The 19729-nt window shown below is 45.1% G+C and overlaps 1 protein-coding gene across 1 annotated transcript in view; it reads left to right on the top strand.

Annotated features, from left to right (window-relative positions):
• Positions 1-17848, top strand: part of cpa6 (carboxypeptidase A6) — an 83033-nt gene extending 65185 nt beyond the window's left edge. Inside the window, exons 10-11 of the mRNA XM_072569583.1 lie at positions 7952-8036; positions 16927-17848. Coding sequence (XP_072425684.1) covers positions 7952-8036; positions 16927-17120 — 279 coding nt within the window. The 3' untranslated portion in view covers positions 17121-17848. The remainder of the gene's footprint in view (positions 1-7951; positions 8037-16926) is intronic.
• Positions 17849-19729: the final 1881 nt, after the last annotated feature.

A 19729-nucleotide genomic window follows, 5' to 3' on the forward strand; every position in this document is an offset into this window, starting at 1 on the left:
ACTTTTCTATGTTCTATGTGAAACACAAAGAGAAATTGCTGGAGAAACTCAGCAGTTCTGGTAGCAGCTGTGAGAAGAAAGCAAAGTTCACCTTTGAACCAGTGACTCTTCATCAGAACATCAGAACTCTCCTCATGAAGGGACATCGGACCTGAAACACTAACTCTGCTTTTTTTCCATAGATATTGCCAGGCCTGTTGAGTTTATCCAGCCATTTCTGTTTTCCTTTCATATTCCTTACTGCTTCCTTGACCTTGCTATCTCATGTTGCCTCACCAAATGTCAATCTAAAACAAAGCCATTTCTGATCACTTCCTAGGAACAGTGTCCACACACATCTACTTTTACCTGTGTCATCCTCTTTCCTTCTGTGCAGTCTGTAGGAAAAGATATTCTTCCAAATCCCTAACAGTGATACTTTCAAAATTCCAACTGTCTAACCTTTGACCCAACAGTCTCCACAACATTTCTGTAGCCACTAAATTGCTCAACCAAGTCCACACCTCCACACCTGTTCTCCACTAAAGCCATTACACTGATGTTTGGCTCATTTCCCATGGTACACCACTCCTTTCCAGTCTCTTAAATCCAAAGGAGACAGATTTGGAAAGAAATGGCTGTTTTAGCCCTTTACTGCAAAATCTGGTTGGACCACAGAATGTACCATCAGGTCTTACCTATGTCAGCTAAGATTGCTCACTCTTCTGTTATCATCCTGGAATGCAAAGATGGCCCCTCTTCTACAAACAATCTCGTCTCCCTTGGTTTCTATCACTTCATTTCCAACGGAAAGTGTGGCAACCTCATGGACTTCTTTGTTGCTAAGTTTGAATCACTAAGTCAACTGCTTCCCTCTCTTCTCTTCATCGTTGAGCAAAGCTTTCTCCTGCTGGAACTTCCATCTTTCTCTAGTTTCTCTCCAGACTGCTCTCATCTTGTCCATGTGACATAGAACATAGAACATAGAACAATACAGCACAGAACAGGCCCTTCGGCCCACGATGTTGTGCCGAACTTCTAACCTAGATTAAGCACCCATCCATGTACCTATCCAAATGCCGCTTAAAGGTCGCCAATGATTCTGACTCTACCACTCCCATGGGCAGCACATTCCATGCCCCCACACTCTCTGGGTAAAGAACCCACCCCTGACATCTCCCCTATACCTTCCACCCTTCACCTTAAATTTATGTCCCCTTGTAACACTCTGTTGTACCCGGGGAAAATGTTTCTGACTGTCTACTCTATCTATTCCTCTGATCATCTTATAAACCTCTATCAAGTCACCCCTCATCCTTCGCCGTTCCAACGAGAAAAGGCCGAGAACTCTCAACCTATCCACGTACGACCTATTCTCCATTCCAGGCAACATCCTGGTAAATCTTCTCTGCACCCTCTCCAAAGCTTCCACATCTTTCCTAAAGTGAGGCGACCAGAACTGCACACAGTACTTCAACTGTGGCCGAACCAAAGTCCTGTACAGCTGCAACATCACTTCACGACTCTTGAATTCAATCCCTCTGCTAATGAACGATAATACTCCATAGGCCTTCTTACAAACTCTATCCACCTGAGTGGCAACCTTCAAAGATCTATGTACATAGACCCCAAGATCCCTCTGTTCCTCCACCTGACTAAGAACCCTACCATTAACCCTGTATTCCGCATTCTTATTTGTTCTTCCAAAATGGACAACCTCACACTTGGCAGGGTTGAACTCCATCTGCCACTCCTCAGCCCAGCTCTGCATCATATCTAAGTCCCTTTGCAAACGACAAATGCCCTCCTCACTGTCCACAACTCCACCTATCTTCGTATCATCTGCAAATTTACTGACCCACCCTTCGACTCCCTTCGATCCAAGTCATTAATAAAAATTACAAACAGCAGAGGACCCAGAACTGATCCCTGCGGAACTCCACTTGTAACTGGGCTCCAGGCTGAATATTTACCATCTACCACCACTCTCTGCTTTCGACCGGTTAGCCAGTTTTCTATCCAATTGGCCAAATTTCCCTCTATCCCATGCCTCCTGACTTTCCGCATAAGCCTACCATGGGGAACCTTATCAAATGCCTTACTAAAATCCATGTACACTACATCCACTGCTCTACCCTCATCCACATGCTTGGTCACCTCCTCGAAGAATTCAATAAGACTTGTAAGGCAAGACCTACCCTTCACAAATCCGTGCTGGCTGTCCCTAATCAAGCAGTGTCTTTCCAGATACTCATAAATCCTATCCCTCAGTACCCTTTCCATTACTTTGCCTACCACAGAAGTAAGACTAACTGGCCTGTAATTCCCGGGGTTATCCCTATTCCCTTTTTTGAATAGGGGCACAACATTCGCTACTCTCCAGTCCCCTGGTACCACCCCAGTTACCAGTGAAGGCGAGAAGATCATTGCCAACGGTACTGCAATTTCCTCTCTTGCTTCCCACATAATCCTAGGATATATCCCATCAGGCCCGGGGGACTTGTCTATCCTCAAGTTGTTCAAAATGTCCAACACATCTTCCTTCCTAACAAGTATCTCTTCTAGCTTAACAGTCCGTTTCACTCTCTCCTCTTCAACAATACGGTCCCTCTCGTTCGTAAATACTGAAGAGAAGTACTTGCTCAAGACCTCTCCTATCTCTTCCGACTCAATACACAGTCTCCCACTACTGTCCTTGATCGGACCTACCCTCGTTCTCGTCATTCTCAGGTTTCTCACATACGCATAAAATGCCTTGGGTTATCCTTGATCCTATCCGCCAAGGATTTTTCATGCCCTCTCTTAGCTCTCCTAATCCCTTTCTTCAGGTCCCTTCTGGCTATCCTGTATCCCTCCACTGCTCTGTCTGAACCCTGTTTCCTCAACCTTATGTAAGCCTCCTTCTTCCTCTTTACTAGACATTCAACCTCCCTCGTCAACCAAGGCTCCCTCACACGACCATTTCTTTCCTGCCTGATAGGTACATACATATCAAGGACACGTCGTATCTGCTCCTTGAAAAAGTTCCACATTTCCACCACATCCTTCCCTGACAGCCTATGCTCCCAACGTATGCTCCTCAAATCCTGTCTTACAGCATCGTAATTTCCCTTCCCCCAATTGTACAATCTACCTTGTTGTGCGCACCTATCTCTCTCCATAACCAAGGTGAAAGTCACAGAATTGTGGTCACCATCACCAAAATGTTTACCCACTAACAAGCCCACCACTTGTCCCGGTTCATTACCGAGTACCAAATCCAATATGGCCTCCCCTCTGGTTGGACAATCTACATACTGCGTTAGAAAAGCTTCCTGGACACACTGCACAAACACCGCCCCATCCAATCTACTTGATCTAAAGAGCTTCCAATCAATATTTGGGAAGTTGAAGTCGCCCATGACTACGACCCTGTGGCTTCTGCACCTTTGCAAAATCTGTTTCCCAATCTGTTTCTCCACATCTCTGCTGCTACTGGGGGGCCTATAGTAAACACCCAACAAGGTGTCTGCTCCTTTTCTATTTCTGACTTCAGCCCATACTACCTCCAAAGGCAGATCCCCCTTGAACTGCCTTTCTGCAGCCATTATACCATTTCTAATTAGCAATGCCACCCCCCCCCTCCTTTTTTACCACCCTCCCTAATCTTACTGAAACATCTGTAACCAGGAACCTCCAACAGCCATTCCTGTTCCTCATCTATCCACGTTTCCGTGATGGCCACAACATCGTAGTCCCAGGTACCGATCCACGCCTTAAGTTCACCCACCTTATTTCTGATACTCCTTGCGTTGAAGTATACGCATTTGAGCCCATCTCTGTGTCCGCAAGTAGTCCCTGTCAGTGCTACCTTCTCCACAGCCTCCCTACAGTCTTGGGCAGCCTGACACACAGCTAGCTTACTTGCTGGACTACAAGTCCGGATCCCATCCCCCTGCCAAATTAGTTTAAACCCCCCCGAAGAGTGCTAGCAAACCTACCCCCCAGGATATTGGTGCCCTTCTGGTTCAGGTGCAACCCGTCCTGTTTGTACAGGTCCCACCTTCCCCAGAATGCAGTCCAATTGTCCAAATATCTGAAGCCCTCCCTCCTACACCATCCTTGCAGCCACGTGTTCAACTGCACTCTCTCCCTATTCTTTGCCTCACTGTCACGTGGCACCGGCAACAACCCAGAGATGATGACTCTGTCTGTCCTAGCTTTTAGCTTCCAGCCTAACTCCCTGAGCTCTTGAATGACCTTCCCACCCCTCTTCCTACCTATGTTGTTGGTGCCAATGTGTACCACGACTTCTGGCTGCACACCCTCCCCCTTAAGGATTCTGAAGATACGGTCTGAGACGTCTCGGACCCTAGCACCCGGGAGGCAACAAACCATCCGAGAGTCTCGCCCATGTCCACAGAACCGCCTGTCCGTCCCTCTAACTAGAGAGTCCCCTATAACTAGCGCTCTCCTCCTCTCCCCCTTTCCCTTCTGAGTCTCAGAGCCACAGACCCCTTCACTGCAGCTTACACCTGCAAGGCTGTCCCCCCCAACAGTTTCCAAAGCTGTATACTTATTTTTTAGGGGAACGACCACAGGGGAACCCTGAACTGCCTGCTTCTTCCCCTTCCCACCTCTAACTGTTACCCAGCTACCTCTGTTCTCCGGCGTAACTATGTCTCTGTAGCTTCTATCGATCACCCTCTCAGCCTCTCGAATAATCCTCAGTTCATCCAGCTCCAGTTCCAGTTCCCTAACTCGTTCGGTGAGGATCAGGATCTGACTGCATTTCCTGCAGACGAAGTCGGCAGGAGTATCGGTGGTCACCCCTACCTCAAATATCCTGCAGGAGGTACATTCCACCACCTGCGCTGCCATGACTGTACACTTTGTCTCCAAAAACAAGAACACTGAGTCAATAACACTGAGTCACTTATCTGTGGACTTTAAAGTTAGGTTAGAGGAGGCCCTACAAAAGTAGGACCTGGGGTCTAGAACACACCCACTCAAATACTAATCACTTACCTTCCCGCCCAGCTCTGCGCTCCAACCTCACTTCCGCCCAGCTCACTCAGCTGCTCCCACTCAAATGACCGTTGGTGATTAAAGGGTGAGTATTTATACTCACTGTTCTCCTTCCCGGCTGCCCCTCTGTTTGCCGTCACTTCCTCTGCTGCTCCCGCTCTTTCTGTGAAGAGAAAGAAAAAAAACACCGCTGCCCGCTACAGGTAAGTAATTTTAAAACAAACTGTCTTACCTTAGCTGTAGTCTCCCGGGTTCGCTTTTATTCGCTAGTACTTATTTGTAGGGATGCTTCTTTGGTAAGGAGCTAGGAGGGAACTGAGGATACATCTTTCAGGAACACTAGAGGTAATCATGTTGGAGCCAAAATCCATTTTTAAAAATGTGCTCATCAGTGTCTGGGTCAGCATAAATTGTTGATTCCTAATTGCCCTTGAACTGAATAGCTTGCCTAATAATTGGATACCCATTTCAGAGGGTAGCTAAGAGGTAATCACATTGCTGTGAGCTTGGAGTCACATGTCGGCCTGACCAGGTAAGAATGGCAGATTTCCTTCTCTGAAGGACATAAGTGATCCAGATGGTTTTTTTAAAACAATAATTGATAGTGATCAGCAGGGCATCCAAAACTGCACACAGTACTCTGGAAGAGGTCTCACCAACCTCAGCATGACGTCCCAACTCCTGTACTCCTGATTTCCCTCTTAAGGATATCATGGGGATTACCATTGACAAAATATCCAACTGGGTCGGCCATCTAAATACTGTAGCTGCAAGAACAGGTCAGAAGCTGCCAATTACCATCCACTTGTCTGGATGAATGGAGCTCGATGCACACTTAAAAAGCTTGACACAAGTTGGGAAAAAAATACGCTGTTTGATCTTCAGCCATCCCCCAGGTTAAATACTAATCATTTCCTTCATCATCAGTGAACAATGCCAGCGCTGTGTACCACGTGCAAGCTGCCCTGAGCTTCTTCAGCAGCACTCCAGTGATTGCTGTCACACCAGAGGGATGAGGGCAGCCAGTGTATGGGAATGCCACCACTTGGAAATTACCCTCAATGTCACATCCATCATCCTGACTTGAACTATATCACCCTTCCTTCCCTATCAATAGCTCAAAGTCCGGGAACATCTTGCTTAACAACACGTTGGGTACACCTACACCACACGAACTAGTGCAGTTCAAGAAAACAGTTCAGCAGCACCTCTTCAAGGGCAAATCTCAGAATCGCCTTGATGCAGTAAGAGGCTTTTTGGCCCATTATGTCTGTGCCAGCTGGTGAGCATTTTAACTTTGTGCTCATCTCTTGCTTTTTCCCTATAATGCTGCTCACTGTTTCTGTTTAAATAATCACCCAGGCTCTCAAGTGCCTCCGTTGAACTTGCCTCCAGCACATTTCCAAGCCGTGCAGTCCATATCCTAACTACCCGCTGTGTTCGAAGGTCTTCACATTGCTCATTTGGTTTCTCTTTTGCAAAACACTTAAAAATTATGCCATCTGTTTCTCAACCCATTTCTGAGCGATAAGTACCAGCGATAGCCATATTCGCATCAACAAATAACGAAAAATCCAGTTCTATTCCAACATCACCCCTCACACCCCTTTTTACTCATCTGATCCCACAGTTCTCTTCACTCACTTATGGGGTAAGCTCTCTGGGGAAGTTCTATATTGTTTCCTCTGTATGATTTGATTTAAGGGGAATCCAACTCATGTCAACATTATTGTGGTTAGATGTATCCATCACTAGTTTGGAAGTTGGTTGTTTTCCCTTTCGAGAAGCTGATGCATGCCCCTATTCATTGTTGTTATATTGTATTTGCTGAAAATCTAGTCTTGCACTTTTCTTCAAGTTAAATGTTGAAAGGACAATACCTCTCGTTTTCAGTCCCCGTCACAATCTGTTTTCAATACTGGCATCCTATTTGACCCAGAAATGAACTTCAAACCACAACAGCGCCATCATAAAGACCATCTACTTCCATGTCTCTACCATCACTCGACACTGTCCCAGTTCAACTCATTCATTGTTGAAACCTTCATCTGCGTCTTTGTTACCTACAGACTGAAGCCATGTGATGCAGTCCTGCTCGGTCTCCTAAGATCTGCCTTTCTTAACCTTTAAGTTGTCCGTTCTCTGCCAACTATGTCCACATGTGCACTAAAGCTCATGAAAGCATTGTCCCTATGTTTGCTACTTAAATTGTCTTCCAGCCAAACCATGCCTAATTTTAAAAGTCCTCATTCTTGTTTTCAAGCAATATTTTAGAACTGAGTTTAACTCAGGAATTTTAGGAATACAAGGACATTTTGATGTTTAGCTTCTGTGTGAAATGACTTCAATGAGTCCATTTGTCAGTGGGAATAGTTGATGGTAGAGATTGTAGTAAAGTCCGGAAGCTATAATCTCAGGATTGGGAACATGTTCATTATTTAAATGGTTACAAGATTGGACATGCTTTCTGAATATAGCTGGTATGGTCCAAAAGTAAAACAAAACAATGGAAAGAAAAAAAAACAAGAAAAAAATGAATCCAGTAAAAACTCAAAACATAGTGGAGATCTGACCATAGGAACGGAGGTAGGCCATTCAGCCCATCTCTTCTGCTCCACCATTTAATGAATTCTTGGCTGATCCAATCATCCTTAACTCCATCTGAAATCAAAACAGAAAGTGCTGGAGAAACTCAAATGGTCCGGCAGCACATGAGGTAAGAGAAGTTGAGTTAACATTTTGAATCTCATGAATGTTCTTCAGAACATTGGATCAGACTATTGTTTATTTATAACCCCATGAAGTGAAACTATTTTGATTTATTGAGTTATATGGTGATCCTTAATATCACTCACTTGGACTTACAATAATGTTAACAGCTTCACAAAACAATGCAGACTTTTCATTCAACTGAGACTTAAATTCTTTAAGTAACTAGCTTTATTATTTTTGTTTCATTTTTCAGGAATCTGCAGCATTTAAGGCAGTCAATGCGCTTTACTCAGTGTATGGTATCAAATACAGACATGGGCCAGCTTCAAGCATTTTGTGTAAGTTTTTATAATTAATAGTGAAGAAACAACGATATATATATCTGAGTCAGGATGATAAGTGGCTTGGAGGGGAGGTGCAGGTGGTGATGTTCCCATGTATCTGCTGCTCTCATCTTTCTAATGGAAGTGGGTATGGGTTTGGGAGGTGCTGTATAAGGAGCTTTGGTGAATTTCTCCAGTGCACCTTGTAGATAGCAGCAGCAGTGCGTACTGAGCATCGATGGTGGAAGGTGTGGATATTTATGGATGTGGTGTCAAGCTGCACCCATTCAAGCAAGTGGGCAGTATTTCATCACACTCCTGACCTGTGCTGTGTAAATGATGGACAAGCTTTGGGGAATTGGGAGTTGATTCACTTGCCACAGTATTCCTAGCCTCTGACCTACTTTTGTAGTCACTGTGTTTATGTGGCAAGTCCACTTGAGTTTTTGGTCAATGGTAAACCCCAGGATGTTGATAGTGGGGGATTCAGTGACGGTGAAACCCTTGAATTTCCAGGGACAATGATTTGATTGTCTCTTTTTTGGGATGGTCATTGTCTGGTATTAATATGGCATGAATGTTACTTGCCACTTGTCAGCCCAACGCTGGATATTATCCAGATCTTGTTGCACTTGAATATGGACTGCTTCAGTATGTGAGGGGTCACGAAAGGTGAATATTGTGCAATCAATGGTTAACGTCCCCACTTATGACCTTATGATGGAGAGATGGTCATTGACGAGGCAACTGTAGATGGTTGGGCCTAGGACACTACCCTGAGGAACTCCTGCAGAGATGTCCTGGAGCTGAGATGACTGACCTGCAACAACTACAACCATCTGCCTATATGCTAGTTATGACACCAATCGGTAGAGTTTGCCCCCTGATATCCATTGATTCCACTTCTGCGAGAGCTCCTTAATGGCACACATAGTTGAATGCAGCCTTGATGTCAAGTGCTGTCACTCTCACCTCCCCTCTGGAATCAGCTCTTTTGTCTATGTTTGAACCAAGGATGTAATGAGGTCAGCAGGTGAATGGCCCTGGCTGTTTCATTTGGGGTGCAATCTGGGGCCAAGCAGAGTGGTGACTGTAGCAGTGACTGTAACATGTTGTGGGGCAGTTACTGTCGTGGGTAATGGAATGCCTAGTGGGGCAGTGACTGTAACAATGACTGTAACATGTAGTGGGGGAGTGACTGTAGGAGGGACTGGTATGCCTAGTGGGAGAGTGACTGTAGTGACGCCTGCACAATATTTAAAAGACTGCTGTGCACCGAGATGAGCATTGACTTTCTGAATGTGTTTTGCTCAGTCAGGGACCTTTTCTGAAGGTGTTGTGAGGGGGCAAGTGGTCTCGCTGTTCTCCTACAGGGAGCTGGTGGACAGGGTGCAGTGAAGGAGAGTCCTGGAGGACTGGCAGAAAGAGCCGTGCTTCAGACTCTGGGTCAGTACCTGCCTGACGGTGAGAAGGAAAGGCCAGCAGTATTGAAAGAAAGTCAGTAACCGAGACCACTGCCAGACCCTTGTTTCTGCTACTGCACCCACCTCCCACCAAGGCACATGCTTAGGCTGAAACTATCTCAAGGTTCTTTAAGCTCTGAGTAGAATGATTACAAGAAGACATGTGCACGTCAATACCTGGCAAATGTCTTTGCTTTATCTACTTTATGTTCAAATCACTGAGCTTCAATTAACTTCTATTAGCTTCAACTACTTTATACAGGTGCAGATAAATGTGTCTCACTGCCTTGTCTTCTCACTGGGGACTTTGACAGCTGGCACTGGGATCTATCTCAGATTCTGTGGCACTGGTCTCACGAATCCAGTTCAATGATGGGACAGAGACCCCCATAGGAAGCATACTTAAGGTCTGAGTGACTGAAAACAGATGAAGCTTTGGAAGAATATCGGAAAAGTAGGACCAATCTGAAACGAGGAATTAAGAGGGTGAAATGCGGTCACGAAATATCTTTAGGGTTAAGGAAAATCCAAAAACCTTTTATTCACATATAAGGAGCAAGAGGGTAATTCGAGAAAGGGTGCCACACTCAAGGACAATGGAGGAAACTTATGCACAGAGTCAGAGAAAATGAGTGAGATTCTTAATGAGTACTCTTCATCGGTCTTCACTGTGGAGACAGACATGGCGGATGTTGAGGGTAAGGATAGATGTTTGATTACTCTAGGTCAAGTCAGCATAAGGAGGAAGGAAGTGTTGGGTAGTTTAAAAGGCGTTAAAGTGGACAAGTCCTCAGGTCAGGATAGGATCTACCCCAGGTTACTGAGGGAAGCGAGAGAGGAAATAGCTGGGACTTTACCAGATATCTTTGCAGCATCCTTGAACATGGGTGAGGTCCCACAGGACTGGAGAATTGCTAATGTTGTCCCCTTGTTTAAGAAGGGTAGCAGGGATAATCCAGGTAATTATAGACTGGTGAGCCTGACGTCAGTGGTTGGGAAGTTGCTGGAGAAGATACTGAGGGATAGGATCTAGTCCCATTTGGAAGAAAATGGGCTTATCAGTAATGGGCAGCATGGTTTTGTTGTGGGGAAGGTCATGTCTTATCAACTTAATAGAATAATTTGAGGAAGTGACAATGTTGATTGATGACAGAAAAGCTGTAGATGTCATATACATGGATTTCAGTAAGGCATTTGATAAGGTTCCCCATAGTAGGCTGATGGAGAAAGCGAAGATGCATGGGATCCAGGGTGTACTAGCTAGATGGATAGAGAACTGGCTGGGCAGCAGGGAACTAGGAGTGGAAGGGTGTTTTTCAAAATGGAGAACTGTGACCAGTGGTGTTCCACAGGGATCCATGCTGGGGACCACTGTTGTTTATGATGTACATAAATGATCTGAAGGAAGGTATAGGTGGTCTGATTTGCAGATTTGCAGATGACACTAAGATTGGTGGAGTAGCAGATAGTGAAGGGGACTGTCAGTGAATACAGCAGAACATAGATAGATTGGAGAGTTGGGCAGAGAAATGGCAGGTGGAGTTCAATCTGAGCAAATGCGAAGTGATGCATTTTGGAAGATCCAATTCAAGAGCAAACTATACAGTAAATGGAAAAGCCCTGGGGAAAATTGATGTATAGACAGATCTGGGTGTTCAGGTCCATTGTTCCCTGAAGTTGGCACCATAGGTTGATAGCATGGTCAAGAAGGCATATGGCATGATTTCCTTCATTGGACGGGGTATTGAGTACAAGAGTTGGCTGGTCATGTTACAGTTGTATAAGACACATTTGGAATACTGTGTACAGTTCTGGTTGCCACATTACCAGAAGGGTGTGGATACTTTGGAGATGGTGCAGAGGAGGTTCAACAGGATGTTGCCTGGGATGGAGGGTGCTAGCTACAAAGAGAAGTTGAGTAGATTAGGATTATTTTCATTAGAAAGACAGAGGTTGAGGGGGGAACCTGAGTGAGGTCCATAAATCATGAGAGGTATCGACAGGGTGGATAGCAAGAAGCTTTTTCCCAGAGTAGGGGACTCAATTACTAAGGGTCATGATTTCAAAATGAGAGGGGAAAAGTTTAAGGGAGATATGCGTGGAAGGTTCTTTATGCAGAGGGTGGTGGGTGCCCTGGAATGCATTGCCAGTGGAGGTGGTAGGGGCGGGAATGATAGCATCATTTAAGATGTAGCTAGACAGATTCATAATTAGGCAGGGGGCAGAGGGATACAAATCCTTGGAAAATAAGCGACAGGTTTAGATCGAGGAACTGGATCAGCGCAGGCTTGGAGGGCCGAAGAGCCTGTTCCTCTGCTGTAATGTTCTTTCTTCTTAGTAATACTATTCTGAATCTAATGCTATGTGCCTTATTACCATTTCCAAGTATTCCTCTGTGAAAAAAAAACAGTTCCAGGTGTGTCTCTGTTAACTGTCTCTCCGTTTCCTACGTACCCAACCAAGGTGAATCCAGCTAAAACGGGCTGTTTTTGCACTATAGACAAGCAGGAGGTTGGAAGAACACAGCAAGGCAGGCAGCATCAGGAGGGACAGGCAGGAGGCTGGGGGAACACAGCAAGGCAGGCAGCATCAGGAGGGACAGGCAGGAGGCTGGGGGAACACAGCAAGGCAGGCAGCATCAGGAGGGACAGGCAGGAGGCTGGGAGAACACAGCAAGGCAGGCAGCATCAGGAGGGACAGGCAGGAGGCTGGGAGAACACAGCAAGGCAGGCAGCATCAGGAGGGACAGGCAGGAGGCTGGGGGAACACAGCAAGGCAGGCAGCATCAGGAGGGACAGGCAGGAGGCTGGGAGAACACAGCAAGCCAGGCAGCATCAGGAGGGACAGGCAGGAGACTGGGAGAACACAGCAAGCCAGGCAGCATCAGGAGGGACAGGCAGGAGGCTGGGGGAACACAGCAAGGCAGGCAGCATCAGGAGGGACAGGCAGGAGACTGGGAGAACACAGTGAGCCAGGCAGCATCAGGAGGGACAGGCAGGAGACTGGGAGAACACAGCAAGGCAGGCAGCATCAGGAGGGACAGGCAGGAGGCTGGGAGAACACAGTGAGCCAGGCAGCATCAGGAGGGACAGGCAGGAGGCTGGGAGAACACAGCAAGGCAGGCAGCATCAGGAGGGACAGGCAGGAGGCTGGGAGAACACAGCAAGGCAGGCAGCATCAGGAGGGACAGGCAGGAGACTGGGAGAACACAGCAAGCCAGGCAGCATCAGGAGGGACAGGCAGGAGACTGGGAGAACACAGTGAGCCAGGCAGCATCCGGAGGGACAGGCAGGAGGCTGGGAGAACACAGCAAGGCAGGCAGCATCAGGAGGGACAGGCAGGAGGCTGGGAGAACACAGCAAGGCAGGCAGCATCAGGAGGGACAGGCAGGAGGCTGGGAGAACACAGCAAGCCAGGCAGCATCAGACTCAGTCCTGAAGAAGGGTTACACCCGAAACATTGACTTCTCCACCTCCTAATGCTGCCTGGCTTGATGTGTTCTTCCAGCTCCCTGTTTATCAACCTTGGATTCCAGCATCGGTTTGTCTCTGTTTTTGCACAGAGCTGACTCTCCATGTACCTTATACTTTCTTTAATTGCTCATTGTCATGTTCAATTACTCCAAAACAATTAATCCTAAATGATCTGGTTTGGAGATCTCATTTTTTAAAGCCCAATGCTACAATTCTTTACCAATCTCACAGTTGCCTGTAATGTCTTCCCACATTGCTAACTCTTTGTGACCCCTGCACTGCCTCCTCCTTCCTGGGGAACCTTACTACATTTCAGTGGATAAAAGGGTACCCAACATTAGAATCCTCAGCCCTTACGAGAAGAGAATCTTGACCTTGCAGGAGAAGATTGGCATTGCTCATGTGAGGGTGTTGACATATCCATCTCCCACTAACTGAGTAATTACCAGTTTTCACAGGAACTATCTGAGTCATAGCGGTGTGCAATCACCAGCGTCTATGGCAAGGACTGAATTACATCACAGGTTCTAAAAAAAGAGACAGTGCAAGATAGCAGACAATGACATATCCCTCCCAGATCGTCTCAATGCCTTCTATGCTCACTTTGAGCAGAATTTCGGTGGAGAGGTAACACCTCTTCCAAAAAGTCCTGACGAACCTATCCCAACAGTCACTGCATCAGAGGTCAGATCAGTTTTCCTTTGTGTGAATTCAAGGAAAGTGACGGGACCAGACGGAGTATCAGGATGCACACTCAGAGCATGCGGAGATCAATTGGCAGAGGTTTTCTCAGACATTTTCAACCTCTCCCTGAAGCAGGCCACTGTCCCTGCCTGTTTCAAGAGGGTCAACATCATCCCTGTGCCTAAGAAGGCTCATGCAGCATGTCTCAATGACTACCGCCCAGTGACCCTAACTTTGGTGGTCATGAAGTGCTTTGAAAGGTTGATCATGGCACTAATCAATTCCAGCCTCTCCACTACTCTTGACCCATTCTAATTTGCCTATCGGACAACTGATCCATGTCAGATGCCATATCACTTGCCCTTCACTCCTCCCTAGAATGTCTTGACAACAAGAACAGCTACGTAAGAACCTTACTCATTGACTACAGTTCAGCATTCAACACTTTTATCCCTTCGAGACTGATTACTAAACCTAGTGATCTCGGACTAAGCTCCACTCTCTGCAACTGGATCCTCAGTTTCCTGACCCATAGGCCACAATAAGTGAAGATTGGGGACAGTATTTCATCCTCACTAACACTCAACACTGGAGCTCCCCAGGGATGCGTACTCAGCCCCCTACTGTACTTACTGTACACCCATGACTGCGTTGCCAAATACCAGACTAATGCCATTGACAAGTTCACTGATGACACCACCATAGTCGGTCAAATCTCAACTGGTGACGAAATAGACTACAGATGAAATAGACTAAGACCTGGAAAAATGATGCACTGAGAACAACCCAGCTCTCAATGCCGGCAAAAGCAAGGAACTCATTATTAACTTTTGACGGGATGTTATTCATGACCCCCTACACATTAACAACACAGAGGTGGAACGAGTGGAAAGTGTCAAGCTTCTGGGAGTGGTCATCCACAACAAGCTTTCTTGGACTCTTCATGTGGATGCACTGGTTACAAAGGCCTAACAATGTCTCTTCTTCCGCAGACAGTTGAGGAAATTTGGCATGACAGCAAATACAGTTGCCAACTTTTATAGGTGCGCCATTGAGAACATTCTGTCTGGATGTTTCACTACCTTGTATGGCAACTGTACCATTCAAGATCAGAGACAGTTAGAGAGTGTGGTGAACTTGGCCCAGACAATCTCAAAGGCCAACCTCCCATCTATAGAATCCATCTACCAGGCCCGCTGTGAAGGAAAGGCCGGCAGCATTCTCAAAGATCCATCCCACCCTGGCAATGTTTTTCCACAACCTCTACCATCGGGGAGAAGGTACAGAAGCCTGAACACACACACCAGCCGGTTTCGCAACAGTTTCTGCCCTACTGTTGTTAGAATACTGAATGGAGTCACAAACTCTTGATATTCACCTGTACCTGTGTTTTGTTTTTGCTGTTTATCTATTCTTTACTATCTATGCTATTTAACTCTGTGATCTGCCTGTATTGCTCGCAAGACAAAGCTTTTCACTGTGCCTTGGTACACATGACAATAAATTCAATTCAATTCAATTTAATTCAATCAATGAGACTGAGTACGATACCTTGTCTCTCTATAGTCTCGTAGCCACCGTGATTTATGGCCATTTCCTCAGCTCCTGAGGATGGGAGTCTGGAGGCCTTGGAGAAAGTATCAGCAAGGCTGCTTCCTGCAGCGTCCTTCAGCTTGGAAACTTGTACCTCATTGTGCATGCAGTGGGTTTGTCATGTGCCCTGCTGGCACATTGTGTTGGTGTGAGATTGAGATAGCTTGCTGCCTTTTAGCAAAATGTACAACTTCTTGACTGAGGTCTGTTGACCAGCAAAGCAAGGTGCTTGGTTGCCATGAATGCTCAGTGAGGCAAGGCAATACAAGGAGGCTGTGATCATGCAGGTAGGTGTTAAGTGAGCAAACCCTATGAGAGGGAGTGAGCAGCCATAAGGTACAGCCTGGTCCAATCCATACGGTGGGTGCCTGTCCGAAATGCAAAAGGCCCTTACTGCAGCCTTTCAGTGATAATTGCCCAGTGCTTCCTGCAATACAACTCTGCTTCCTAAGTAGGCTGCGATTGGATTGGAGAGATACAATGATTGCCAATGTTGGTGGTTGAAAGGTACGTGTAGCTGGTGTCCATGGACTGGGCCTTACGATGCTGCTTGGTCTTGAGGTGGAGAGCTGAATTTACCAATGTTGAGACTTTTAGACATCTGGGTTGTGTGGCACATTTGTTAAGACAGGAAGCTGAGGATTAATGAGGTGCATTGGGGCCATTATAGACAATAGACGATAGGTGCAGGAGTAGGCCATTCTGCCCTTTGAGCCAGCACCACCATTCATTATGATTATAGCTGATCATCCTCAATCAGTATCCTGTTCCTGCCTTATCCCCATAACCCTTGATTCCACTATCCTTAAGAGATCTATTAATGAAGCATTTAGCAGGCTATAACATCCCATAATTAGCGACTTGCACTGCCTTGTGAAAAACTAACCTCACCGTTTAGTCGAAGTGTAAAAGATGGAACAAGAAACTCCTGACATCAAGATGGACCTCACAGGACTTCTCTCCCAATTCTGTCACAAATCTCACTCAGACCCACATAATATTCAATCCATGGTTTGACTGAGGTGAAAACTTTTCTTCAAGGAAACAATAGTTGAGTAAATTATTGAACAAAGAGAGCATACAATGCTCTGGGAAGAGACGAGGGAAGTAGTTTTGAACAGCTAAAGACAAATGCTGTCACAGGCATTATTGATGAAGTGGCTTGCTGTAGTGTAAATTAAACTATAGTTTAAATGAAACTATAAAACACAGAAACAGAATTACACCACTGGGTCCATCAAGTGTACTCTGCCATTCAATTATGACTGATATGTTTCTCAACCCCATTCTCCTGCCCTCCCCCCCAACAAACTCTTCATCCCCTTACTAATCAAGAACCTATCTCTCTGTCTTAAATACACTCAGTCACTTGGCCCCCACAGCCTTCTATGACAATGGGTTCCTCAGATTCACCACATTCTGACTGAAGAAATTCACCCTCAGCTCAATTCTGAACTTCCTGAGAGGCTATGTCCTCAGGTCTTAGTCTCCTGAGGACTGATCCCAAGATATTCTTTATAAGTAGCTATTTTGTAAAAGGGGAAGGGCTTCTGCATAGTGCACTTGTGATGAAATTGTTGGAATAATACAAAATAAAATTGTGTATGTTTGTCTTATTGGTTATATTGACTCAACTGAGTCGAGTACATTGAAAAATAACTTCTGATAATGGATTTCTCCTTTACCTTTCAGATGTCACTTCTGGTAGCTCTATGGACTGGGCCTATAAACATGGCATCCCATATGCATTTGCATTTGAATTGCGAGACACCGGATATTATGGATTTCTGTTACCAGAATCACTCATAAAACCCACGTGTACAGAAACAACATTAGCTGTAAAAAATATTACAAACCATATTCTTAAGAAATGCCCATTGAGATGAGCTATTCATCATCACCCTATTAGTGCTTTTCAAATTAATACAAATCATTTTGCGGTGTTTTTCTTTCTTAAGTTAACTTGGCCATATGTTTACATCCCTTCCTATATTCTAGCTTCATGAGAACTATGGGATGGATAATAAACTATGACCTTCCCAGTGATGATGAATGAATTTAAAAATAAGTATCTTGGCAACCACAAATGACAGGCGTTTATTGCCATAACATTTGTATGGTTGCACTATAACATAAGAATGGAGAGTTTCACCTGGATTTTTGTATCACTAAAAAAATTATATAGTTGTGTCCCAAATTTTGCAGGTTGGTATGGTTGGAAGATGAGGACCAAGGGTGTTCTGCCTTTGTTACGGTTGGAGGGATGGGGTTTGAGGGCGGAGGTGCAGGATGTGGATGAGATGCGTTGGAGGGCATCTTCAACCAAGTGGAGAGGGAAATTGCGGTCTTTAAAGAAGGAGGTGAATGGTGTGATCTGGTGTGATCTGTAGTAGAACTGGTCCTCCTGGGAGCAGATACGATGGACGCGGAGGAATTGGGAATACGGGAATTCTGATTGTCATTTCTGCTCTAAAATTGACAGCGCGTGTATAGTCAAAAGTAGAGATCAAGAGTTGTTCAGTTATTGTAAGTTTCCTTGTAGATTGTCCTGTTCGAAGTTCCCAATACATTAACTTACTGAAGGAAAGTTTGTGATTTGTCATATAAAGCTCATTAAACGTGGAACCCTATTACTTGAAGGGTAACCAAGTTTTCAGTGATGTGCTATGTTTGTAATTAAAAACCAAGCCCCAAAATTCCTAAAGTGCAACTTTATAGAATGTCTCATTTAGTTCTAATAACTATTTTAAAATCACCTTTGGATTTTTTTCAGAAATTCAGAATTTTTCAGCTATTACTTTGATGCTATCCCAATTATTTATTTTGCTTTGTGTAAAACTTTAACAAAAAAATGGAGACCTCTCTATTTTATTTATTGCATTAAGGGTGGGGGTGGAATTGGTCTGTGAGAATACTTCAGTGACCTTGGCTATCACCCAGCTTGATGACACCACCGTTCTTGGATATCTGGATGACCCATAGAATGGCTGTCAGATTCAAACTAACTTAGGAAAGGGAGAAACCACACCACCGAGATTGCTAGATCTTCATGAAGAGCTTTCTATGAGCACCAAGTGTCTGGTCAGTGACCAAAACCTTTGCTTTGTTTTAAAGAGCCCACCTGAATCTATATAGTAATGTTACAAATGCTTCCCAATATAAAGACCTTAAAAATGTTGAACAATCAAATACAAGCAATACTTCTGTCTTATTCCTATTGTGTTATTCGGATGTTTTGATATGCTGCGCAGGACCATTATATTGTAAAAGGCATAATCAAAATGTAAATAAACTCATCAATATTTTTGTTGTTGTTACCAAGATACAAGCAAAAGAAATCGGAGTAGATGTAGGCCACTTAGCCCCTTGAGCATGCTGTGCCATTCAGTAAAATCATAGAATCTGAAGGTGTAGAAAGAGGCCATTCAGCCCATTGAGCTTGCACCAACTCTCCGAACTGCATCCCAACCTGACCCTCACTATATCCTCGTAACTTTGCATTTCCCATGGCTAATCCACCTAGTCTGCTCATCCGTGGAAACTACGGGGCAATTTTCCATGGCCAAGCCACCTGACCTGCAGATCTTTGGATTGTAGGAGGAAACTAGAGCACCCAGAGAAAACCCACACAAACACGGGGAGAATGTCCAAATTCCATACAGACAGTCGCCCAAGGCTGGAATCAAAACCGGGTCTCTGGTGTTGAGGCAGCAGTGCTAACCACTGAGCCACTCTTATCATGCTGAGCTGGTTGTGTTGTTTTTTCCACATTCCCCTTTATTTCAAATAACCTTTGATTCCTTTAACTAATCAGAAATGTTATCCCTTTGCCTCAAAACTATTCAAAAATCTCATCTCCACCACCTTCTGATGCAGAAAGTTCCAAGGTCGCACAAGCTTCTAAGAGAGAAAATAAATCCCCTCACCTCCATCTTCAATGGCCAACCACCTAATTTTAAACCAGTGTCCCCTGATTCTGGATTCACCCACAACAAGAAAAGTTCTTTCCACATCCATCTTATCAACATCATTCAGGGTCTTCTACACTTCAATCAAGTCATCCTTCACTTTTCTGAACTCCAATGAAAAGAAGTCCATCCTGTCCAGTGTATGGAGATGAAAACTGCACACAACGTTCAAGATGTAGTCTCATCTATATCTCATGTGACTGAAGCATAACATATTTCTATGTTCAATTCCTCTCATGATAAAGGATAGCATTCCTGTAACCTTCTTGATTGCATGTTGTACCTGCATACTAGCCTTTTTAGAACATCTAGATCCTGAGGCACATCAGAATTCCGTAGTCATTATTGATGTCAGTAATACAGTACTCTGTCTTTCATTCTGCTTGACAAACTGAACAACTTCACATTTTCCCACATTATACCTGATTATCAGATTTGTGGACGGTACGGTGGCTCAGTGGTTAGCACTGCGACTCCACAGCACCAGGGTCCCAGGTTTGATTCCAACCTCAGGCGACTGTCTGTGT

This window comes from Chiloscyllium punctatum, chromosome 5 (assembly GCF_047496795.1).
Source record: "Chiloscyllium punctatum isolate Juve2018m chromosome 5, sChiPun1.3, whole genome shotgun sequence".
Taxonomy (NCBI): Eukaryota; Metazoa; Chordata; class Chondrichthyes; order Orectolobiformes; family Hemiscylliidae; genus Chiloscyllium; species Chiloscyllium punctatum.